At 45.2% G+C, this 26,272-nt stretch overlaps 1 protein-coding gene across 3 annotated transcripts in view; it reads right to left on the reverse strand.

Annotated features, from left to right (window-relative positions):
- Window positions 1-25,538, reverse strand: part of Drep4 (DNA fragmentation factor-related protein 4) — a 33,874-nt gene extending 8,336 nt beyond the window's left edge. For all 3 annotated transcript variants that reach the window (XR_010949451.1, XR_010949450.1, XM_067765234.1), the window contains exons 1-2: window positions 25,394-25,538; window positions 24,906-25,335 (exon numbers count right to left, since the gene is read on the reverse strand). Coding sequence is in view for 1 of the 3 variants with exons in the window: in XM_067765234.1 (XP_067621335.1) it covers window positions 24,906-25,334 (429 nt within the window). In the remaining 2 variants the exon portion in view is untranslated. The remainder of the gene's footprint in view (window positions 1-24,905; window positions 25,336-25,393) is intronic.
- Between the last annotated feature and the right edge of the window lie 734 nt (window positions 25,539-26,272).

Genomic DNA, 26,272 nt, shown 5'->3' on the forward strand with positions numbered 1-26,272 from the left:
CGTGCAAGGGATGGTTGCATCGGACAGGTTGTTCTGGGCTTGATCCCAAAACCCGACGTCCACGTAACTTTTATAAATCTTTTGTGGCTCCTTGCTGTTCACGCCCAAGGGCGTCCCATAGTCTACGCCTTAGCGCCCCCCCCCCCCCCACTACCTTCCAGCAGACCCGCTGCTCAGCAAGCCACAACAAGTACCCGCTGCTGCTCGCGCCCCACGGCGCCAACAACTCAAACAGCTGCTACCACTCATAACTACAATCTTCGTAGTAGAGTCGGAAGCAATGCTGAGCAACAGCCCCTGCCCCCGTCTTCTCCCCCCTCTTTTCCGGTAGCAATCGCGTAGGTCAGGGAAACAGACTCTTATTCCCTACCTCCGTTTGCACCGTCTGCCAGCACAGAATATATATGTTTGCGACATCCGCCCAATGCAGCTCCTGCCTTGGGTGGTGCCACTTTCCTAGATGTTCTGGTCTCCACGACGGCAACCCCCCGACGGGTTTCATCGCGCCATGTTGCCAGGTCGCAAACCCAAATCATCCGGGTACCCCAATGCTTGCCCAAGGACGCCCAGTCCTAGGGCCACAACAGCAATTGCGTCCTGGCCTTCCCCAACCCAGGCGTAGTCACCCGTCACTTACCCCCAGAGTGGCGACGTCTCCCCTTATGTACTTCAGAATTCTGCAGTTAAACTGTAATGGACTAACTGGGAAGATTACGGAGATAGTCGATTTCATGAAGCGGCACAACATCCGCATTGCTGCGATTCAAGAGACTAAACTCACAGCAAGATCTGCATTGCAGACCTGCTCTGGGTATAACGTCCACAGGAAAGACCGCGAGAGCGGAAATGGAGGCGGTCTCGCGTTTATCATACACCACTCTGTGCAATATTATATATTTGATCCTGGCATCGACCGCAGGGACAATGTCTTAGAACGTCAAGGCCTATCTGTCCGGTCAGGTGATGCAAACCTAGAAATCATCAACATCTACATCCCTCCTGCCACCTGTTGCCCCAGTGGATACCGCCCTAATATCAGGGCCTTACTCACTGGCAACAATCGCTTTATCTTAGGCGATTTCAATGCCCATCATGATCTATGGCATTCAAACTTGCGGGCGGACAGTAGGGGTGAGATGTTGGCGGATCAAATAGAAGAAACGACGTTCTGCACAATAAACGGAGACGCCCCCACACGTATGGTAGGAAGCTGTCACAGCTCGCCAGATATCTCAATCGTGAGCGCAGAACTCGTAAACTGCGTCAACTGGCAGCCGATGGTAACATTGGCATCCGACCACCTGCCCATACTTATTTCGCTTGAGCGTACCGCCGACTTCATCGTCACTGAAAAACGCACTTTCATAAACTTCAAAAAAGGAAAGTGGAAAGAATATAAATCCTTTACAGACAGCCGCCTTGCTGCCCTCCCTATCCCGACTGATGCCCGCCAAGGGGAGCGTGCCTTCCGTAAGGTCATTAAATCCGCCTCGGCACATTTCATTCCCGCCGGGAGAATTCCCGAAATCCGGCCCCACTTCACGGCGGAGGCCGCAAACTTAGCGAGAGAACGTGACCTTATAAGACAGCTTGACCCAGGCGACCCCCAAATAAGGGATATAAACGAACGCATCAGATTGCTTGTGGATGAACACAAGCGGGCGAAATGGGAGGAGCACCTAAGAGGTTGTAACCTCTCTACCGGTGTGGGTAAACTTTGGTCCACCGTAAAGTCCCTATCGAATCCGACTAAGCACAAAGACAAAGTTTCCATCGCCTTTGGCGACAAAGTGCTGTCGGACGCGGAAAAATGCGCGAGCGCTTTCTGCCGACAATATATAATGCATCCTACGGTCGACAAAGATAGACGGAGAGCCAATAGACGCGCACATAAACACAAATTCAGCGCGTCACCAATCACCATCACCGCTAAAGAGGTTGAGGACGCCATTGGTCGTGCTAACCCATCCAAAGCAGTGGGCCCAGACGGCATAGCCATGCCGATGCTTAAAAACCTAGGGAAAGAGGGTTTCAAATATTTAGCGCATGTCTTCAATCTGTCTCTTTCCACCTTTGTCATACCTGAGAAATGGAAAATGGCCAAGGGGGTCCCGCTACTAAAGCCTGGGAAACCAGCTAACATAGGTGAGTCGTATCGTCCGATATCTCTCCTATCGCCAGTGGCAAAGACGCTTGAAGCCATTTTGCTCCCTTATTTCCAAGCAAATTTGCAGCTAGCCCCTCATCAGCATGGCTTCAGAAAACTCCATAGCACTACCACCGCGCTAAATGCCATTAGCACCCAGATAAATTGCGGTTTAAATCAATACCCCCACCATAGAACAGTACTCGTAGCGCTAGACCTATCAAAAGCTTTTGATACGGTCAACCATGGCTCGTTACTGCAGGACCTGGAAGGGTCTACCCTTCCCCCATGTCTTAAAAGGTGGACCGAAAATTATCTGGGTGGTCGGCAGGCATCGGTGCAATTTAGAAACGAAACATCAAAACCAAGGAGAATTAAACAATGGGTGCCACAGGGTGGTGTCCTATCCCCACTTTTGTTTAATTTCTACATATCTAAGCTACCTTCACCACCGGAAGGAGTCACAATCGTTTCCTACGCCGATGACTGCACAATAATGGCCACAGGCCCAGGCCCAAAGATCGATGCGCTATGCAGTAAAATAAACGGTTACCTCCCTGATCTCTCCAGTTTTTTCGCCTCGCGAAAGCTGGCATTATCACCGACTAAATCTTCCGCGACCTTATTTACAACATGGACGCCCCAAATGTCGACCATTTTGAACATCCACGTCGATGGCACTACGCTACCGACTGTCCTACACCCCAAAATCTTGGGTGTGACGTTTGATCAGGATCTACATTTTGGTGAGCACGCAGACGCAATTGTTCCGAGAATTCAGAGCCGTAACAAAATCCTCAAATCCCTCGCTGGCAGTACTTGGGCAAAAGATAAAGAAACGCTCATGACTACATACAAAGCAATTAGCCAGCCGATTACGTGCTACGCGTCACCCATATGGTCGCCAAGCCTAAAAATCACCCACTGGAAGAAACTACAGGCCTGCCAAAATACTGCTCTCAGAATCGCCACGGGCTGTCTTCTTATGTCCCCAGAACACCATCTGCATAATGAGGCGAGAATACTCCCCATCAGGGAGAGAAATGAGATGCTGACCAAACAGTTCCTGTTGAATACCCAGAAACCTGGGCATCCCAACAGACATCTGATTGATGAACCAGCACCGCCTAGGGGCTTAAGGAGTCATCTCCGTAAGCATTTTGAGGAAATACGGCACCTGAGAACCCAGCCGTATGAAGTGAAAAAACACAAGCAGGTCCTTGGTGAACTCCATAAACAGGCGTCGGACCTTTATGCCGGGAATTGCCCGGTGAATCCAGTACTTAACGAAAATTATCCAAAACTTGCGGAAGAGGAACGCATACTCCCCAGGGAAACGCGTGTCACTCTTGCTCAACTTCGTTCTGGATACTGTAACAGGTTAAACTCTTACCTATCCAGAATCAACCCCGACATACAAAATGATTGCCCCGCTTGCAATGTGTCCCCACATGACACCAACCATCTCTTCAATTGTAATGTGGAACCAACGCCTCTAACACCCCTTTCCTTATGGTCCACCCCTGTTGAAACGGCAAGTTTCCTTGGACTCCCGTTAGAGGATATTGATGACAATTTGTGATCGGTCGCGGATATTAGGTGGGGCGAGCATTGCTACAACAACAACAACAACAATATCCTCTAACGGGAGTCCAAGGAAACTTGCTGTTTCAAAAGGGGTGGACCATAATGAAAGGGGTGTTAGAAGCGTTGGTTCCACATTACAATTAAAGAGATGGTTGGTGTCATGTGGTGACACATTGCAAGCGGGGCATACATTTTGTATGTCGGGGTTGATTCTGGATAGGTAAGAGTTTAACCTGTTACAGTATCCAGAACGAAGTTGAGCTAGAGTGACTCGCGTTTCCTTGGGGAGTATGCGTTCCTCTTCCGCAAGTTTTGGGTACTGTTCTGAGTACTGGATTCACCGGGCAATTCCTGGCATAAAGGTCCGACGCCTGTTTGTGGAGTTCACTGAGGACCTGCTTGTGTTTTTTTTTTCTTCATACGGCTGAGTTCTCAGGTGCCGTATTTCCTCATAATGCTTGCGGAGATGACTCCTTAAGCCCCTAGGCGGTGTTGGCTCATCAATCAGATGTCTGTTGGGATGCCCAGGTTTCTGGTTATTCAACAGGAACTGTTTCGTTAGTGTTACCGCCATAATTAACACTTAATGTGAACATGATATTAGTTGAATTCATTTGTAATATTAAACCTTGTACTTATTTAATGCAGGCTTGGAAACCCTAAAAGTCCATCTTCTCTCAGGCAACTCTGAACGAATGTCATATTCGGGCAAGAGTTGGTAATTGTCATCGTCACTTGATAAAAAGAGAGAAGAGAGGGAAGATAGATTAAAATTTTTAAAGCCTGCTGCGCTGTTAATTATATTGTAAATTAATAAGTAATAACGTTAAATTTAGCTTGCTTGAAAACAATATTCTTTCTCTTACTCCGTGAACAATTCTTTAAAAATTTTAATTGCGATTGGAGATTATTACTTGGATTAGCTATACCGACCAATCTTCGGTAACGCACGTGCCGCCAAAACTTTGATAGAAAAAGCGGCAACGACGAAGGCATTCGCAAGAATAAAATCCAATAAAATCAACAGCATCCGCATTTAAAAGCGTACATTTTGTTTGCGAATCGATCCATTTGCGATTTAACGCTTGTAAACGCTTGTTCGTATTTCAAAAGTCTCAACTTAATCAGACCAATTCTAAATATTCTCGCGGAATTTTGTTCTCGCGGATTTTTTTATTCCCGCGGAAAAATTCCTCCAATTCTTTTCTCATAGGGAGAAGAATAACACTGGACCACGAATTTCAACTTTTTTTCTTTACCAGAAACGCCGTTATGAAATTCGTATGTAAAATCATCCCCTGATTTGGAAAATTGAGTTCATTTTTGATTCTATGGTACCGTTTTTGAGATATTTGCAATTTACCGTTATTCGAAAAAACCAAAAAGATGGCTCCCTTTAATTACGTATATCTCACGAACGGGTCAAGGAATTGCAAATAAGTTTACAGAATCGGAAAGACGATAAAATTTGCTATAAATGCATCATACATTGTTTTTTGCTCAACCATATAGTTTTCGAGATATTAGTTCATCATTTCAGATTTTTGTTTTTTTATGAAAAAATATGAAAAAAATTTCTTTTTGCGAGGGCAGCATTCTAAAACCACAACTTTTTTCCAAATATTTTTTATTTACGTAAAGCTCTGTTTAATTAGAAAAAAGATAAGCTATCATCGAAGAAAATCGATGCAAAACTACGTAAGTTATAAGCGATCAAATAAAAATACCCAGGTTACGCAACTTCAATGTATGTATACATAAATATATTAAAGGTATAAAGTGCAAATGGGATATTATCCGGATAAACGAATAACACCATAACAATGATAATACTTTTTCTTTAAATAAATCAAATAGTACTTTTAATACTCGACTTGTTTTATAGTAGGTACAGTGGTTGCATCGAAAGGAAGAGTGGTTCGAAACCTGCTGTAGGCATGTAGTTATAAACATGTATTTCCGTCACTTATGGGTAAGTATGCAGGTAGATTTTCAAAATTATAAGACACAGAAAATTTTTAAAGCCTACATCTAAAGCAGGTAGTATTTTCTTTTCCCGGCTTCGTATAAAAAGGAACCTTTCTGTCTAGGTAAGATTTGATTTTTTAAATTTTATTCTTGTTCCGAGTATAAATATGAGTTAATGCGCCTTGAAACTTCATAACATCTGCAAGGCTCGCCGGAGATAGTTCAGTTCATAAGTCAAATTTCAAAACCGTGATTTAGTAAAAAAAAAATAAAATGAGTAAAAGGACGCGAGAATTTGAGTGTAATAACGATCCAGATATGTTCTGTTTCATGTGTGGCCAATATACTATCATAAGGCGACGATAAGTGTTCTCAGATCATATCAAAACTTTATACTCCAAGTATTTTGGCATTGAGCCTAAAAATGCTGAAAAACCATGGACACCGAACACTTTGTGTACATCGTGTCGAGTAGAATTGATTCAGTCGGAATCCGGACAACAAATAAAATTTGATACACCAATGATATGGAGAGAACCTACTTGCCATTCAATAGAGTGTTATATTTGTCAAACAAAAGTACTTGGCGTTGGAAGATCAAAAAGAGTAACCTATGCCAGCGTACCTACAGCGACATTACCAGTACTACATTCAACGGCAGTTGCGGATCCAGTTCCATTGTCAACAGTAACATCTGAGTGCGGGGAATCAAGTTGTACTGAATGTCGCATGGGAAAGGAGAGAAACGTTCTATCACAAGCACAACTTAATGATTGGATAAGAGATTTGGAACTATCCAAAGAAAAGGCCGAGATCCACACTGCTCGTATGCAACAATTTAAATTTGTATCATCCGATGTTAAGGTGATATATTGTAGAACTCGTCACGAACCATTTTCCAAACACTATACCAAGAAAGACAGTATATGCTACTGCAACGACATTCCTGGTTTATTCAAAGAGTTTGGTCAAACATATGATTCAAAAGAGTGGCGATTGTTCATAGACAGCAATAAACTGAGTTTAAAGGCTGTATTATTGCATATTGGTAACAAAAAGCCTTCTATCCCGCTAGCACATGCAGTAAATACAAAAGAAACCTACGAGGAAATGCAAAAACTACTCAAATTTATCAAATATGAAGAGCATGATTGGAAAATATGTTCTGATCTCAAAGGCGTTGCAATGCTATGCGGTCTACAAAGTGGCTACACCAAGCACTGCTGCTTCCTCTGCAAGTGGGATAGCCGAGCTCGTAAGGACCACTACGTCAGAAAGGATTGGCCGGAAAGAGTCGAGTTTACCGTTGGTGTGGATAACATCAAATACACCCCTCTTGTCAAGAAAGAGAAAATCATACTTCCACCCTTACACATCAAGCTCGGTCTCATTAAAAACTGTCTCATTAAGGCTTTGGACAAAGAAGGCGAAGCATTCGACTATTTGAAAACAATTTTTCCAGATATTTCTCAAGCCAAGATAAAGGAAGGTATTTTTGTCGGACCACAAATAAAAAAGTTGATCAACAATAATCAATTCAAAGGACTACTCTCATCAGTTGAGGCAGCAGCGTGGGAATCCTTTGAAAACGTCGTTGCTTCTTTTCTCGGTAGACACAAAAGCCCTAACTACGAGCAGATAGTGAACGACTTAATCAATAATTATGCGAAAATGGGTAAATATTAAAGGCTTATTAAAATTAATTTCCCAAAATTCTATAACTTGTTTACCTAACTAATATTTTCTTTCCAGGCGTAAATATGTCGTTAAAAATTCACTTTCTGCACTCACATTTGAGCTTTTTTCCGGCAAATCTTGGCGACGAAAGTGACGAACATGGCGAAAGGTTTCATCAGCAAATGAAATTAATTGAAAATCGATATCAAGGATTCTGGGACGTCGCAATGATGGGTGATTACTGCTGGTTTCTCATAAGAGAAACCGATACTAAACTGAATAAGCGTCAAAGTCGAACACATAATTATTTCGACTACATAGTAAAATAAAATTAAGATAAAGATTGTTAGAATATAGTACAAACATAAACAAATTAAAAAAAAAACAAAGTTAAAAATATGGGTAATTTCATTCATAAATTGAACTTTTAACTAAATAGAAACAGAGCATAGTTAGATATTTCACTCTTCTTTATACCATACATACGTTTTGAGGTATACGTTGAAATTGCGTAACCTGGGTATTTTTATTTGATCGCTTATAACTTACGTAATTTTGCATCGATGTTGTTCGATGATAGCTTATCTTTTTTCTAATTAAACAGAGCTTTACGTAAATAAAAAATATTTGGAAAAAAAGTTGTGGTTTTGGAATGCTGCCCTCGCAAAAAGTAATTTTTTTCATATTTTTTCATAAAAAAAAAACAAAAATCTGAAATGATGAGCTAATATCTCGAAAACTATATGGTTGAGCAAAAAACAATGTATGATGCATTTATAGCAAATTTTATCGTCTTTCCGATTCTGTAAACTTATTTGCAATTCCTTGACCCGTTCGTGAGATATACGTAATTAAAGGGAGCCATCTTTTTGGTTTTTTCGAATAACGGTAAATTGCAAATATCTCAAAAACGGTACCATAGAATCAAAAATGAACTCGATTTTCGAAATCAGGGGGTGGTTTTACATACGAATTTCATAACGGCGTCTCTGGTAAATTTTGGCCGTCGACCAGTGTAATTGGGGAATAGGAATTTCGAATTATCGGAGTCAGCTGTTTTGTCACTTGAAATTTCGTTGCGCATTTCTTATTTTGTTTAAAAAATTGAAGTTTAATTATTGTTGCGAATTTGTTTGAAATTAAGAAATAAGGTATAAACAATGCACATTATTGCATTTCATGTCGTATTCACTGGAATAAGTAATGAATTGGTGCCACAGCAACATCAACAGAGGAGCAAAGCAATTTTCTGGCGGCCAAGTCGAGTTGAGTTCGCCTTTCGCCATATGCCAAAATCTATTTAAGCCTTCTTAAAAAATCCTTGCGCAATTTCTGGATGGCTGCATCAAATATGCGAATAGCTTTTCCGTTGCTTATAGATATACTTTTCGACTTAAAATAAAGAATATTGTGGTTGTTGTTGTTGTTGTATTAACAGTGATAATATTGTGGTAGAATGTAAATACATATTTTAGCGCAAATTTGTACAAATGAGTGTTCTTTCTTAAAAGAACCAATTTCCTTTAACTATTTTGATGCATTCCCTTTAATTTAACTAGTGAAAAAATTCCTATGAAATGGCAAAGAAATCTTCCTCTCCCCCACATTCATAATACCTATTTTTCTCCCATAACCGGTTTCCTCTTTTTCGAACATTGTTCAGAATAGGAGGAAAGGGAGAAGTGAAAAAACTCACAAGGAATTTTTATTTAGAATACGAGGAATGGGAGAAGGGAAAAAACTCGCACGGAATTTTCGTTTAGAATCGGGCTGAATATACTTCATCATCAAGCATGTGCATTGCAATGTCTGCGGAAAAAAGGCAGATGCTAGTGGTACTGAGGATTGGGTGCAGTGCGACGACTGCGAACTATGGTTCCATTTCGAATGTGCTGGAGTAGACGCTAGCGTGCAAGATCGCGACTGGAGTTGTGCTTCCTGTACTCGGGCACCTAGTGTGGACGCACCACACACTTCTGCAAACGCAATGCAGCCAGCAACTACAACAATAACAACAACATCGGCTGCTACACCAGCACCAACGACCACATCGATTAATGCCAACCTCGAAAATCAGAGCGATACTAGCTCACTAAAATTAGCCGCAGTACCACGCAATGCTATGAACGAACCTGGTGATCAACAAAGGCTCATGCTGGCCATGCTCGAAGAGCCGCCGAGGAACGATTTATAGAACAAAAATATAACATACTTTCACAGATGAACAACGCTGGTTTATCAACGTCGAATTTTTTATCATCGACGCAACATGCATCAAACAATGGGCCATCAAGTGCTCAAATAGCTGCAAGGCAAGCCATCCCCAAAGACTTACCAACGTTCAGTGGTGACCCGGAAGATTGGCCGATGTTTATAAGTACATTCGACCACAGCACATCTGGCGCTGGGTTTTCAGATGTCGAAAACATGCTCCGGCTACAAAGGTGTCTAAAAGGGCGGGCACGTGATTTGGTGAAAGATAAACTTCTCTTGCCGGCGATGGTCCCGGATGTCATAAACACATTAAAAATGTTTTTTGGTAGGCCAGAACATATCTTGGAGAGAATGATCGACAAGGTACGAAAGCTTCCTTGTCCGAAAGATAAACTTGAGTCACTTATAGAATTTGCACTCGCGTTGCGTAACATCTGCGCGACAATGGAGACGTGCAAACTCGAAGCACATCTAAACAACCCAATGCTGGTAAAAGAACTTGTAGACAAATTGCCAAATCACCACAAGCTCAACTGGGCGATGTATCCTCGCGATAATGTTTCACCATCCATCAAGGTATTCAGCGATTGGTTGTATCGTATAGCCGAAGCGGCATCAACAGTTGTGTCGCCAGCGTTTATGTACAAAACGGGCTCAATAAACACGCATAGTAGCAACGACAGCCGCGGATCGAAGACTCAGTCTAAAGAGGTTCAAAGCATTGTTATCGAGTCTCAACCAAAGCAGACCATGAAATGTATTGCGTGTGGCGCATCGGACCATTCCGCTGCGCACTGTACACAATTTCAAAACGCATCGGAAAAAGAAAGGTGGAACATGGTGAAGGCCAACAAGGCTTGCTATACGTGTCTCAAAAGTCATCGCAAAAGTTGTTTTTCAAAAAAGAAGTGCGGCGTAAATGGCTGTATGTTAAAACATCACCCGTTGCTTCACAGCGATCGTACACAAAAATCTGAAAACAAGACCAATGATCAAGCAGTTGTAAGTACGCATCAGAGCGGCAAGCATAGTACACAATACTTTCGTATTATGGCAGTAAACCTACATTCAGCTGGAAGTGTTTGCATTTTTGGAGGAAGGGTCTTCTGTAACGCTTATAGACGAGTCGATGTTCCGAGAGCTCGGTGTTAAAGGGGTTCCAGCACCGATATGTTTGCAATGGACCAGCAATACTTCGCGTAATGAAAATAATTCGGTGCGAGCGTCGATTCAAATTTCCGCACTAAATAGTAGTAAGCTGTATTGGCTCAATGACGTGCATACGGTTGAAAACATCGCTTTGCCCAAGCAATCCATGAACGCAGAAGAGCTTCAATCTAAGTATTCGCACCTAAGAGGTATTCCTCTGCCGTCATATTCGGACATTCGACCGATGCTGCTCATCGACACCGATAATTGGAAAATTGCTGTTCCGCGTAAAATACGCGAAGGCAAGCGAAGCGAACCTATCGCGTCAAAATGTTTGTTGGGATGGTGCGTTCAAGGCACTTCGAATGCAGCGAGCTACGTGACGATGCATCACTGTGATTGTGGGTGGCAAGAGCTCAACGACGTCGTTAAAGATAGTTTTAATCTAGACGCAGTAAAACCACACAAGCTGCAGTCTAATGATGATAAGAAGGCTATGGAAATTCTAGGTCAAACTTGCACAAAAACAGATGGACGTTTTGAAATTGGCCTTTTGTGGCGCAACGAAAACGAGTCGCTACCCGAAAGCTACACGAACGCATTAAACCGTCTTACATGTTTAAAAACCAAAATCAGTCGACAGCCAGAAATGTATGATAAAATCAACGATCAAATAGACAATCTAATTCGAAAGGGATATGCGCTACAACTATCAGAAAACGAAATGGCAGTTAAGCCTGACCGCACTTGGTATTTACCAATATTTATAGCTCTTAATCCCAATAAACCAAATAAGGTGCGACTTGTGTGGGACGCTGCCGCTAAGTCTCATGGCAAATCATTAAATGATTTTTTGCTAACCGGGCGGGATTTATTAAAACCACTTGTCGAGGTATTTCTAGCATTCAGAGTTGGTCAGGTGGCCGTGTGCGGTGACATCGCGCAGATGTTTCACAGAATCAACATCCGCGATGAAGACATGCAGTCCCAACGGTTCATGTGGTACGATAAGTCGAACAACCAAACAAAGGTATACGTTATGCGCGCAATGACATTCGGCATACGTTGCGGGCCCTGTATCGCCCATTATGTCCGAAATAAAAATGCAGAGGAGTATCGCAACATATATCCACGCGCATATGAAGCCATCAACAATGCGCATTATGTCGACGATTACATTCACACGGCAGACAACGACGAGGCAGCCTTGGAGGTAGCGGAACAAGTCCGTAAAGTCCATCTAGCCGGCGGATTCGAAATACGTAATTGGGCATCAAATTCAGTAGTTGTTCTAGCAAAGCTACTTGGCGGCAACCCAGGCGTGCAAACATCAGTCCAGTTTGGAAATACCGGAAAAATACTAGGTATGTATTGGGAACCACAGTCTGACGTTTTTAAATTTACTCTCAGGTTCACTCGACTGCGTCGAGATCTGTTCACACAGGACGTAGTTCCAACTAAAAGTAAAGTACTCCAAGTACTGATGTCGGTTTTCGATACCTTGGGGCTGTTAGCACGCTATACAGTGGGGCTAAAAATATAGATCCAACGAGTCTGGCGAGCAAATATTGGGTGGGATGAAGAACTTCCCGAGGCACTATACGAAGAGTGGTTAAAATGGAGGCAACTTTTACCACTGATCGAAGCGGTGGAAGTTCCGAGATGCTACTCACGTAATCTGAAATTCGCTACCGGCATTCATACGTTCGTTGATGCCAGCGAACATGCCTATGCTGCAGTTTGCTAAGTGAGGGTACGCCAAGGAGACGACGTCGACGTGTCATTGATAGCGGCAAAAAGTAAAGTCTCTCGCCTCATTATGTAGATGGTATTCTGGGGACATAAGAAGGCAGCCCGTGGCGGTTCTGAGGGTAGTATTTTGGCAGGCCTGTTACTTCTTCCAGTAATTAGTTTTTAGGCTTGGCGACCATATAGGGGACGCGTAGCATGCAATCGGCTGGCCAATTGCTTTGTATGTGGTAATTAGCGTTTCTTTGTCTTTTCCTCAAGTACTGCCAGCAAGGGATTTAGGATTTTATTACGGCTCTGGATTTTCGCTACAATTGCGACTGCATGCTCACCAAAATGTAGATCCTGATCAAACGTCACACCCAAGATTTTGGGGTGTAGGACAGTTGGTAGCGTAGTGCCATCGACGTGGATGTTTAAAATGGTCGATATTTGGGACGTTCGTGTTGTAAATAAGGTCGCGGAGGATTTTGTCGGTTGTTGTTGCTGTTGTAGCGATAAGGTTGCTCCCCGAAGGCTTTGGGGAGTGTTATCGATGTAATGGTCCTTTGCCGGATACAGATCCGGTACGCTCCGGTACCACAGCACCATTGAGGTGTTAGCCCGACCATCTCGGGAACGATTTATGTGGCCACATTAAATCTTCAGGCCATCCCCTCCCGCCCCACCCCCAAGTTCCATGAGGAGCTAGCGCAATGAGTACTGTTCTATGGTGGGGGTTTTGATTTAAACCGCAATTTATCTGGGTGCTAATGGCATTTAGTGCGGTGGTGGTGCTATGGAGTTTTCTAAAGCCATGCGGATGACAGGCTAGCTGCAAATTTGCTTTGAAGTAGGGGAGCAAAATGGCTTCAAGCGTCTTGGCTACTGGCGATAGGAGAGATATCGGGCGATATGACTCTCCTATGTTAGCTGGTTTCCCAGGCGTTAGTAGTGGGACCACTTTGGCCATTTTCCATTTTTCGGGAATGACAAAGGTGGAAAGAGACATGTTGAAGACATGCGCTAAATATCGCTTCCCAAGGCAGTCGGTTCTATGTACCGGAGCGACTCGGGATTTTCCCCGACCAAGGACTGTCATTTCAGTGTGACCCCATCTAATTTGTTTCGTCCCTCCCACAAATTGTCATCCTCCTAGCAACTCCTTGCAGCAGGACTGCTCCATATTCTCTTACTCCGGGAAGGCATCGAATCCAATCCGGGTCCGTCTCCTGACCCCGGTCCTGAGAAATGGTTTTGCTGCATCTGCCGGAAAAGAATCTTTTTAGGACGGTCATACTCTGTTCAGTGTGTCTCGTGCAAGGGATGGTTGCATCGGACAGGTTGTTCTGGGCTTGACCCCAAAACCCGACGTCCACGTAACTTTTATAAATCTTTTGTGGCTCCTTGCTGTTCACGCCCAAGGGCGTCCCGTAGTCTACGTCTAAGCGCCCCCACTACCTTCCAGCAGACCCGCTGCTCAGCAAGCCACAACAAGTACCCGCTGCTGCTCGCGCCCCACGGCGCCAACAACTCAAACAGCTGCTACCACTCATAACTACAATCTTCGTAGTAGAGTCGGAAGCAATGCTGAGCAACAGCCCCTGCCCCCGTCTTCTCCCCCCTCTTTTCCGGCAGCAATCGTGTAGGTCAGGGAAATAGACTCTTAGTCCCTACCTCCGTTTGCACCGTCTGCCAGCACAGAATATATATGTTTGCGACATCCGCCCAATGCAGCTCCTGCCTTGGGTGGTGCCACTTTCCTAGATGTTCTGGTCTCCGCGACGGCAACCCCCCGACGGGTTTCATCGCGCCATGTTGCCAAGTCGCAAACCCAAATCATCCGGGTACCCCAATGCTTGCCCAAGGACGCCCAGTCCTAGGGCCACAACAGCAATTGCATCCTGGCCTTCCCCAACCCAGGCGTAGTCACCCGTTACTTACCCCCAGAGTGGCGACGTCTCGCCTTATGCACTTCAGAATTCTGCAGTTAAACTGTAATGGACTAACTGGGAAGATTACGGAGATAGTCGATTTCATGAAGCGGCACAACATCCGCATTGCTGCGATTCAAGAGACTAAACTCACAGCAAGATCTGCATTGCAGACCTGCTCTGGGTATAACGTCCACAGGAAAGACCGCGAGAGCGGAAATGGAGGCGGTCTCGCGTTTATCATACACCACTCTGTGCAATATTGTATATATGATCCTGGCATCGACCGCAGGGACAATGTCTTAGAACGTCAAGGCCTATCTATCCGGTCAGGCGATGCAAACCTAGAAATCATCAACATCTACATCCCTCCTGCCACCTGTTGCCCCAGTGGATACCGCCCTAATATCAGGGCCTTACTCACTGGCAACAATCGCATTATCTTAGGCGATTTCAATGCCCATCATGATCTATGGCATTCAAACTAGCGGGCGGACAGTATGGGTGAGATGTTGGCGGATCAAATAGAAGAAACGACGTTCTGCACAATAAACGGAGACGCCCCCACACGTATGGTAGGAAGCTGTCACAGCTCGCCAGATATCTCAATCGTGAGCGCAGAACTCGTAAACCGCGTCAACTGGCAGCCGATGGTAACATTGGCATCCGACCACCTGCCCATACTTATTTCGCTTGAGCGTAACGCCGACTTCATCGTCACTGAAAAACGCACTTTCATAAACTTCAAAAAAGGAAAGTGGGAAGAATATAAATCATTTACAGACAGCCGCCTAGCTGCCCTCCCTATCCCGACTGATGCCCGCCAAGGGGAGCGTGCCTTCCGTAGGGTCATTAAATCCGCCTCGGCACATTTCATTCCCGCCGGGAGAATTCCCGAAATCCGGCCCCACTTCCCGGCGGAGGCCGCAAACTTAGCGAGAGAACGTGACCTTATAAGACAGCTTGACCCAGGCGACCCCCAAATAAGGGATATAAACCAACGCATCAGATTGCTTGTAGATGAACACAAGCGGGCGAAATGGGAGGAGCACCTAAGAGGTTGTAACCTCTCTACCGGTGTGGGTAAACTTTGGTCCACCGTAAAGTCCCTATCGAATCCGACTAAGCACAAAGACAAAGTTTCCATCGCCTTTGGCGACAAAGTGCTGTCGGACGCGAAAAAATGCCCGAGCGCTTTCTGCCGACAATATATAATGCATCCTACGGTCGACAAAGATAGACGGAGAGCCAATAGACGCGCACATAAGCACAAATTCAGCGCGTCACCAATCACCATCACCGCTAAAGGGGTTGAGGGCGCCATTGGTCGTGCTAAACCATCCAAAGCAGTGGGCCCAGACGGCATAGCCATGCCGATGCTTAAAAACCTAGGGAAAGAGGGGTTCAAATATTTAGCGCATGTCTTCAATCTGTCTCTTTCCACCTTTGTCATACCTGAGAAATGGAAAATGGCCAAGGTGGTCCCGCTACTAAAGCCTGGGAAACCAGCTAACATAGGTGAGTCGTATCGTCCGATATCTCTCCTATCGCCAGTGGCAAAGACGCTTGAAGCCATTTTGCTCCCTTATTTCCAAGCAAATTTGCAGCTAGCCCCTCATCAGCATGGCTTCAGAAAACTCCATAGCACTACCACCGCGCTAAATGCCATTAGCACCCAGATAAATTGCGGTTTAAATCAATACCCCCACCATAGAACAGTACTCGTAGCGCTAGACCTATCAAAAGCTTTTGATACGGTCAACCATGGCTCGTTACTGCAGGACCTGGAAGGGTCTACCCTTCCCCCATGTCTTAAAAAAAAGACCGCAAATTATCTGGGTGGTCGGCAGGCATCGGTGCAATTTAGAAACGAAACATCAAAACGAAGGAGAATTAAACAGGGGGTGCCACAGGGTGGTGTCCTATCCCCACTTTTGTTTAATTTCTACATATCTAAGCTACCTTCACCACCGGAAGGAGTCACAATCGTTTCCTACGCCGATGACTGCACAATAATGGCCACAGGCCCAGGCCCAAAGATCGATGCGCTATGCAATAAAATAAACGGCTACCTCCCTGATCTCTCCAGTTTTTTCGCCTCGCGAAACCTGGCATTATCACCGACTAAATCTTCCGCGACCTTATTTACAACATGGACGCCCCAAATGTCGACCATTTTGAACATCCACGTCGATGGCACTACGCTACCGACTGTCCGACACCCCAAAATCTTGGGTGTAACGTTTGATCAGGATCTACATTTTGGTGAGCACGCAGCCGCAATTGTTCCGAGAATTCATAGCCTTAACAAAATCCTCAAATCCCTCGCTGGCAGTACTTGGGGAAAAGATAAAGAAACGCGCTCCCCAAGGCAGTCGGTTCTATGTACCGGAGCGACTCGGGATTTTTCCCGACCAAGGATTGTCATTTCAGTGTGACCCCATCTAATTTGTTTCGTCCCTCCCACAAATTGTCATCCTCCCAGCAGCTCCTTGCAGCAGGATTGCTCCATATTCTCTTACTCCGGGAAGGCATCGAATCCAATCCGGGTCCGTCTCCTGACCCCGGTCCTGAGAAATGGTTTTGCTGCATCTGCCGGAAAAGAATCTTTTTAGGACTGTCATACTCTGTTCAGTGTGTCTCGTGCAAGGGATGGTTGCATCGGACAGGTTGTTCTGGGCTTGATCCCAAAACCCGACGTCCACGTAACTTTTATAAATCTTTTGTGGCTCCTTGCTGTTCACGCCCAAGGGCGTCCCGTAGTCTTCGTCTAAGCGCCCCCCCCCCCCCCACTACCTTCCAGCAGCCCCGCTGCTCAGCAAGCCACAACAAGTACCCGCTGCTGCTCGCGCCCCACGGCGCCAACAACTCAAACAGCTGCTACCACCCATAACTACAATCTTCGTTGTAGATTCGGAAGCAATGCTGAGCAGCAGCCCCTGCCCCCGTCTTCTCCCCCCCACCCCCCTCTTTTCCGGCAGCAATCGTGTAGGTCAGGGAAACAGACCCTTAGTCCCTACCTCCGTTTGCACCGTCTGCCAGCACAGAATATATATGTTTGCGACATCCGCCCAATGCAGCTCCTGCCTTGGGTGGTGCCACTCCCCTAGATGTTCTGGTCTCCGCGACGGCAACCCCCCGACGGGTTTCATCGCGCCATGTTGCCAGGTCGCAAACCCAAATCATCCGGGTACCCCAATGCTTGCCCAAGTACTAGGGCCACAACAGCAATTGCGTCCTGGCCTTCCCCAACCCAGGCGTAGTCACCCGTCACTTACCCCCAGAGTGGCGACGTCTCCCCTTATGCACTTCAGAATTCTGCAGTTAAACTGTAATGGACTAACTGGGAAGATTACGGAGATAGTCGATTTCATGAAGCGGCACTACATCCGCATTGCTGCGATTCAAGAGACTAAACTCACAGCAAGATCTGCATTGCAGACCTGCTCTGGGTATAACGTCCACAGGAAAGACCGCAAAAGCGGAAATGGAGGCGGTCTCGCGTTTATCATACACCACTCTGTGCTATATTGTATATTTGATCCTGGCATCGACCGCAGGGACAATGTCTTAGAACGTCAAGGCCTATCTGTCCGGCCAGGCGATGCAAACCTAGAAATCATCAACATCTACATCCCTCCTGCCACCTGTTGCCCCAGTGGATACCGCCCTAATATCAGGGCCTTACTCACTGGCAACAATCGCATTATCTTAGGCGATTTCAATGCCCATCATGATCTATGTCATTCAAACTTGCGGGCGGACAGTAGGGGTGAGATGTTGGCGGATCAAATAGAAGAAACGACGTTCTGCATAATAAACGGAGACGCCCCCACACGTATGGTAGGAAGCTGTCACAGCTCGCCAGATATCTCAATCGTGAGCGCAGAACTCGTAAACTGCGTCAACTGGCAGCCGATGGTAACATTGGCATCCGACCACCTGCTCATACTTATTTCGCTTGAGCGTAACGCCGACTTCATCGTCACTGAAAAACGCACTTTCATAAACTTCAAAAAAGGAAAGTGGGAAGAATATAAATCCTTTACAGACAGCCGCCTAGCTGCCCTCCCTATCCCGACTGATGCCCGCCAAGGGGAGCGTGCCTTCCGTAAGGTCATTAAATCCGCCTCGGCACATTTCATTCCCGCCGGGAGAATTCCCGACATCCGGCCCCACTTCCCGGCGGAGGCCGCAAACTTAGCGAGAGAACGTGACCTTATAAGACAGCTTGACCCAGGCGACCCCCAAATAAGGGATATAAACCAACGCATTAGATTGCTTGTAGATGAACACAAGCGGGCGAAATGGGAAGAGCACCTAAGGGGTTGTAACCTCTCTACCGGTGTGGGTAAACTTTGGCCCACCGTAAAGTCCCTATCGAATCCGACTAAGCACAAAGACAAAGTTTCCATCGCCTTTGGCGACAAAGTGCTGTCGGACGCGAAAAAATGCGCGAGCGCTTTCTGCCGACAATATATAATGCATCCTACGGTCGACAAAGATAGACGGAGAGCCAATAGACGCGCACATAAACACAAATTCAGCGCGTCACCAATCACCATCACCGCTAAAGAGGTTGAGGACGCCATTGGTCGTGCTAAACCATCCAAGGCAGTGGGCCCAGACGGCATAGCCATGCCGATGCTTAAAAACCTAGGGAAAGAGGGGTTCAAATATTTAGCACATGTCTTCAATTTGTCTCTTTCCACCTTTGTCATACCTGAGCAATGGAAAATGGCCAAGGTGGTCCCGCTACTAAAGCCTGGGAAACCAGCTAACATAGGTGAGTCGTATCGTCCGATATCTCTCCTATCGCCAGTGGCAAAGACGCTTGAAGCCATTCTGCTCCCTTATTTCCAAGCAAATTTGCAGCTAGCCCCTCATCAGCATGGCTTCAGAAAGCTCCATAGCACTACCACCGCGCTGAATGCCATTAGCACCCAGATAAATTGCGGTTTAAATCAATACCCCCACCATAGAACAGTACTCGTAGCGCTAGACCTATCAAAAGCTTTTGATACGGTCAACCATGGCTCGTTACTGCAGGACCTGGAAGGGTCTACCCTTCCCCCATGTCTTAAAAGGTGGACCGCAAATTATCTGGGTGGTCGGCAGGCATCGGTGCAATTTAGAAACGAATAAAATAAACGGCTACCTCCCTGATCTCTCCAGTTTTTTCGCCTCGCGAATCCTGGCATTATCACCGACTAAATCTTCCGCGACCTTATTTACAACATGGACGCCCCAAATGTCGACCATTTTGAACATCCACGTCGATGGCACTACGCTACCGACTGTCCGACACCCCAAAATCTTGGGTGTGACGTTTGATCAGGATCTACATTTTGGTGAGCACGCAGCCGCAATTGTTCCGAGAATTCAGAGCCGTAACAAAATCCTCAAATCCCTCGCTGGCAGTACTTGGGGAAAAGATAAAGAAACGCTCATGACTACATACAAAGCAATTAGCCAGCCGATTACGTGCTACGCGTCACCCATATGGTCGCCAAGCCTAAAAATCACCCACTGGAAGAAACTACAGGCCTGCCAAAATACTGCTCTCAGAATGTTGTTGTTGTTGTTGTAGCGATAAAATTACTCCCCGAAGGCTTTGGGGAGTATTATCGATGTGATGGTCCTTTGTCGGATACAGATCCGATACGCTCCGGTAACACAGCACCATTAAGGTGCTGGCCCGACCATCTCGGGAACGATTTATATGGCCACATTGAACCTTCAGGCCATCCCTCCCTCCCCACCCCCAAGTTCCATGAGGAGCTTGGGGTCGCCAGAGCCTCGTCTGTTAGTGAAACGGGATTCGCCGCTCGAAGGTGAGGTTGACAATTGGGTTGGAGAAGCTATATATTGCGCTACACAACCCCTTGAATCCCCCTGCTCTCAGAATCGCCACGGACTGTCTTCAAGGGGTTGTGTAGCGCAATATATAGCTTCTCCAACCGAATTGTCAACCTCACCTTCGAGCGGCGAATCCCGTTTCACTAACAGACGAGGCTCTGGCGACCCCAAAATCCTCATGGAACTTGGGGGTGGGGAGGGAGGGATGGCCTGAAGGTTTAATGTGGCCATATAAATCGTTCCCGAAATGGTCGGGCCAGCACCTTAATGGTGCTGTGTTACCGGAGCGTATCGGATCTGTATCCGACAAAGGACCATCACATCGATAACACTCCCCAAAGCCTTCTGGGAGTAACTAATCGCTACAACAACAACAACAACTGTCTTCTTATGTCCCCAGAACACCATCTGCATAATGAGGCGAGAATACTCCCCATCAGGGAGAGAAATGAGATGCTGACCAAACAGTTCCTGTTGAATACCCAGAAACCTGGGCATCCCAACAGACATCTGATTGATGAACCAGCACCGCCTAGGGGCTTAAGGAGTCATCTCCGTAAGCATTTTGAGGAAATACGGCACATGAGAACCCAGCCGTATGAAGTGAAAAAACACAAGCAGGTCCTTGGTGAACTCCATAAACAGGCGTTGGACCTTTATGCCGGGAATTGCCCTGTGAATCCAGTACTTACCGAAAATTATCCAAAACTTGCGGAAGAGGAACGCATACTCCCCAGGGAAACGCGTGTCACTTCCCCCAGCGGGTTAGGGGAGATCAGAATATACCCGCGGTAGGTATGCCTGTCGTAAGAGGCGACTAAAATACCAGATTCAAGGGGCTGTGTAGCGCAACCCTGCAGGTTGCCAGCGCAACATATAGCTTCTCCAAACCCAATTGTTAACCTCACCTATCCGCGGCGAATCCTGTTTCACTAACAGACGAGGCTCTGGCGACCCTAAGCTCCTTATGGAACTTGGGGTTGGGGAGGGAGGGGATAGCCTGAAGGTTTAATGTGTCCACATAAATCGTTCCCGAGATGGTCGGGCCAGCACCTTAATGGTGCTGTGGTACCGGAGCGTACCGGATCTGTATCCGGCAAAGGACCATCACATCGATAACACTCCCCAAAGCCTTCGGGGAGCAACCTTATCGCTACAACAACAACAACAACGCGTGTCACTCTTGCTCAACTTCGTTCTGGATACTGTAACAGGTTAAACTCTTACCTATCCAGAATCAACCCTGACATACAAAATGTATGCCCCGCTTGCAATGTGTCCCCAAATGACACCAACCATCTCTTCAATTGTAATGTGGAACCAACGCCTCTAACACCCCTTTCCTTATGGTCCACCCCTGTTGAAACGGCAAGTTTCCTTGGACTCCCGTTAGAGGATATTGATGACAATTTGAGATCGGTCGCGGCTATTAGGTGGGGCGAGCATTACTACAACAACAACATAAAGAAACGCTCATGACTACATACAAAGCAATTAGCCAGCCGATTACGTGCTACGCGTCACCCATATGGTCGCCAAGCCTAAAAACCACCCACTGGAAGAAACTACAGGCCTGCCAAAATACTGCTCTCAGAATCGCCACGGGATGTCTTCTTATGTCCCCAGCACACCATCTGCACAATGAGGCGAGAATACTCCCCATCAGGGAGAGAAATGAGATGCTGACCAAACAGTTCCTGTTGAATACCCAGAAACCTGGGCATCCCAACAGACATCTGATTGATGAACCAGCACCGCCTAGAGGCTTAAGGAGTCATCTCCGTAAGCATTTTGAGGAAATACGGCACCTGAGAACCCAGCCGTATGAAGTGAAAAAACACAAGCAGGTCCTTGGTGAACTCCATAAACAGGTGTCGGACCTTTATGCCTGGAATTGCCCGGTGAATCCAGTACTTAACGAAAATTATCCAAAAGTTGCGGAAGAGGAACGCATACTCCCCAGGGAAACGCGTGTCACTCTTGCTCAACTTTGTTCTGGATACTGTAACAGGTTAAACTCTTACCTATCCAGAATCAACCCCGACATACAAAATGTATGCCCCGCTTGCAATGTGTCCCCACATGACACCAACCATCTCTTCAATTGTAATGTGGAACCAACGCCTCTAACACCCCTTTCCTTATGGTCCACCCCTGTTGAAACGGCAAGTTTCCTTGGACTCCCGTCAGAGGATATTGATGACAATTTGTGATCGGTCGCGGCTATTAGGTGGGGCGAGCATTGCTACAACAACAACAACATGCGCTAAATATTTAAAACCCTCTTTCCCTAAAGCATCGGCATGGCTATGCCGTCTGCGCCCACTGCTTTGGATGGTTTAGAACGACCGATGGCATCCTCAACCTCTTTGGCGGTGATGGTAATTGGTGACGCGTTGAATTTATGTTTATGTGCGTGTCTGTTGGCCCTCCGTCTCTCTTTGTCGACCGTATAATGCATTATATATTGTCGGCAGAAAGCGCTCGCGCATTTTTCGCATCCGACAGCACTTTATCACCAAACCCGATGGAAATTTTGTCATTAGACGGATTCGATAGGGAGTTTACGGTGGACCAAAGCTTACCTACACCAGCAGAGATGTTAGAACCGCTCCTCCCATTTCGCCCGCTTGTGTTCATCCACAATCTGATGCGTTGGTTAATGTTGTTGTTGCTGTTTTTGTGTTTGTAGCTATAAGGTTGCTCTCCGAAGGCTTTGGGGAGTGTTATCGATGTAATGGTCCTTTGCCGGATACAGATCCGGCACGCTCCGGTACCACAGCACCACTAAGGTGCTAGCCCGACTATCTCGGGAACGATTTATGTGGCCACATTAAACATTCAGGCCTTTCCCTCCCTCCCCACCCCCCAGTTCCATGAGGAGCCTGGGGTCGCCGGAGACTCGTCTGTTAGTTAAACAGGATTCGCCGCGGATAGGTGAGGTTGATAATTGGGTTTGGAGAAGCTATATATTGCGCTGGCAACCTGAAGGGTTGCGCTACACAGCCCCTTGAATCTGGTATTTTAGTCGCCGCTTACGACAGGCATACCTACCGCGGGTATAACCTGATCCCCCCAAGCATCCGCTGGGGGGTGCGTTGGTTTATATCCCTTATTTGCGGGTCGCCAGGATCTAGCTGTCTTATAAGGCCACGCTCTCTCGCTAAATTTGCGGCCTCCGCCGGAAAGTGAGGCCGAATTTCGGGAATTCTACCGGCGGGAATGAAACGAGCCGATGACCTTGCGGAAAGCAGGCGCCCTTGGCGAGCATCAGTCGGGATAGGGAAGGCAGCAAAGCGGTTGTCTGTAAAGGATTTGTATTCTTCCCACTTTCCTTTTTTAAAGTTTATGAAGGTGCGTACCTTCTCATGACAATATAAGACCCTCCACTTTTATTAACACATATACCTCCGATTGAAACCCATTGTCCTCGGGCTTAAAACCGAATTTTAACACTGTTTAACCGATAAAAGGTCAAAGTGCACCGGACATTCTCACCTAATATTTACATTAATGAAACGAAGGTCCATCTCCTCTGAATAAAACTTTTAAATGACATTTCGTATATTGAATTGTATACGGACTGTGTTTGGTATAGACTTTCGTGTGAACATCAACAAAATGCAGGACTTTATCTCCTGTTACAACAAACGGAAAGTTTAAAAGTATTAAACTACTACATCAGGAACAGATCAAAAGGGTTTAGTGTTTAACGGAGCAACATGACCTAAGCTTCCTCTTGTTTGCGCTCGAGACCATGACCGAAATAAATACACTCCACTGCAGAATATAACAAAAAACCCTCGGCCGGGTTAATTACATAATTGCTATTTACCGCAACAGCAGTCAAAAGCTATGCAACACTGCATGTGCAAACCCAAATAACAAAGTTTATTGGCCTTGAGTGGAGATAACAAGATGAAGCAGAGTTACCAAGCACAATTTACAACTCATAAACGTGCAACAAAATAAATCCTTAATTTAAGTGTCACCCAAAGCAAGAGCCTGATTGCATATTTGGCAGCACTATATGGTTTACATTCAAGGATATGCGCGCAAAAATCATGAATGAATGTTGGCTGGCAGGTCATGTACACATTCTCCTTCATAATAACCCACCCCATTCACAGTGTAGGAAGCATACCAAACAGCAACAGGTCGTCGGGCAATCCAAACATCGCTGCAATTTTCAATGCCACGCTTCCATATTATTGTCCGATTTAGGATCATGCGCATAGCAATTTGACATTAATTTGTTGCATTCATAGAAAGGGAGAATAATTCGCAATTGCGCTTAATTTTTTGCAAAATATTGAGGCAGGCCTTTATAGGAATTAGTGCCCTTATATTTTTAAAGTTTGAAGTAATTAATTAATTATGGTATTTTTTATGCAATAAGGGCATATGCAGCTTATTTGTATGCGTATTGCCAAAATGAAGCGACCCCGGCTGATTTATGGACCCTGGTCATGACATTGAATATGATGTAGGAGGGTTGTAGGTGGTGCGCGTGGTTGTTAGCTAGAATTGTATATACACAATAATAATAAAAATGGCAACACATTTTCTCTATAACAAACTTTTCAAGTCCTTTTTACCACTTTAAAAAGTTGTCTATGTTTAAAAACATGAGTAATACTTACAGGAAACTTTTGGTATGCTTTATCTTTAAGCATTTGCAGTGAATTTGCGCCAATGCCATATCTTCGTGACCGTTCATTGTCTGTGACTTTGTAACCTTTCATTATAGGTTGGTTTTGGGCAGCAACCGTAATTTCTGCAACTTTCTCTGTCATAGCAGCGTTTTCTGCAATCCTTTTACTACTTCTAGTGCTATAAATGCTTCCGTCCATATTGTCGCTAGTTTTTCCGTGCGAATCTAAATCATCTGGCGTAGACACACCAGCAGATATTCCTGAGATCTCTGCTGTTAAATCAGTTGGTACAATATTTTCCATTGTATGCGGCGTAGTGACGGTATTGTTGTTGCAAACACCTTCCTTGTCTTTATTGTCTTCAGAGTTTGTGCTGCAAGTTGCTGGGAACATTACAGTTCGTATGCAATTAAACATTCTGTAATATAAACTAAAATATACTTCGTTCGATTTTATATTTTACAAAGCTTGCTTACCTTGCCACTTCCTTATTGAGGTTCCAGCAAAAACCAGTGTCCAGCTCTCTGCGCTATCTCTTTCATTTCAAACTCTTCCACGATGTATTTTTTTGTGCGTTCACTTGTTTTACCAATTGCACTTTGTAGTTCTTTGTGTATTTGAACAGACTAGAGTTGGGTCGTTTCGTTCTGAACTTGTTCAATTGACCGGGTCTTTCAACTGAACAAGTGAACTAGATCTTCGATTTCGGTTCTATTTGTTCTTTTAGTTCATTTGTTCTTTTAGTTCGTTTTATCTAATGTTATTCTTTCTCTCATCTCGTTCGCGAACATACATACGTAAATTCATACATACATACGCAGAAATTCACAGTGAGCACGAATGTCGATGATTCCACTTACACTAAAGATATATATGCGTGGTCATCTTTGTGTGTGGCACTGCTACACCAATATATGTATGGACTATTTATGAAAAACATGTTTTGTAAGAAACTAATTATTACATTTATTAAGCTTGAAAAGTTCATATTTACAATTTGTGTCTGTATTCTTTCAATTTCCTGGATCTTCCGAAATTTGTAACTTTTTTTTAAGTTAATTATAGATATATATATTAACTTATTTATTCGTAACTCATTTAAATATACCTACACAAAGCATTGCCGCATACACACACCCATCTATACTTGTTGGCTTTTTTCGCGGGTGCGAGGAGCAGTGATCAAATTTGCTTGAAAAAAAAAGAACAGATGAACAAAAAGAACAACTTGTTCGTTCATCAGAAAAAGAACGAAAGATTCGAATCTCTGAAATGAACGAAAAAGCACAACTCTAGAACAGACAAAAAAACCGTCAAATGTGTTGCAATGAAAATTGCTGGAAAAAAAAACAAAA

The sequence above is a fragment of the Eurosta solidaginis genome, chromosome 2 (assembly GCF_040869045.1).
Source record: "Eurosta solidaginis isolate ZX-2024a chromosome 2, ASM4086904v1, whole genome shotgun sequence".
NCBI lineage: Eukaryota > Metazoa > Arthropoda > Insecta > Diptera > Tephritidae > Eurosta > Eurosta solidaginis.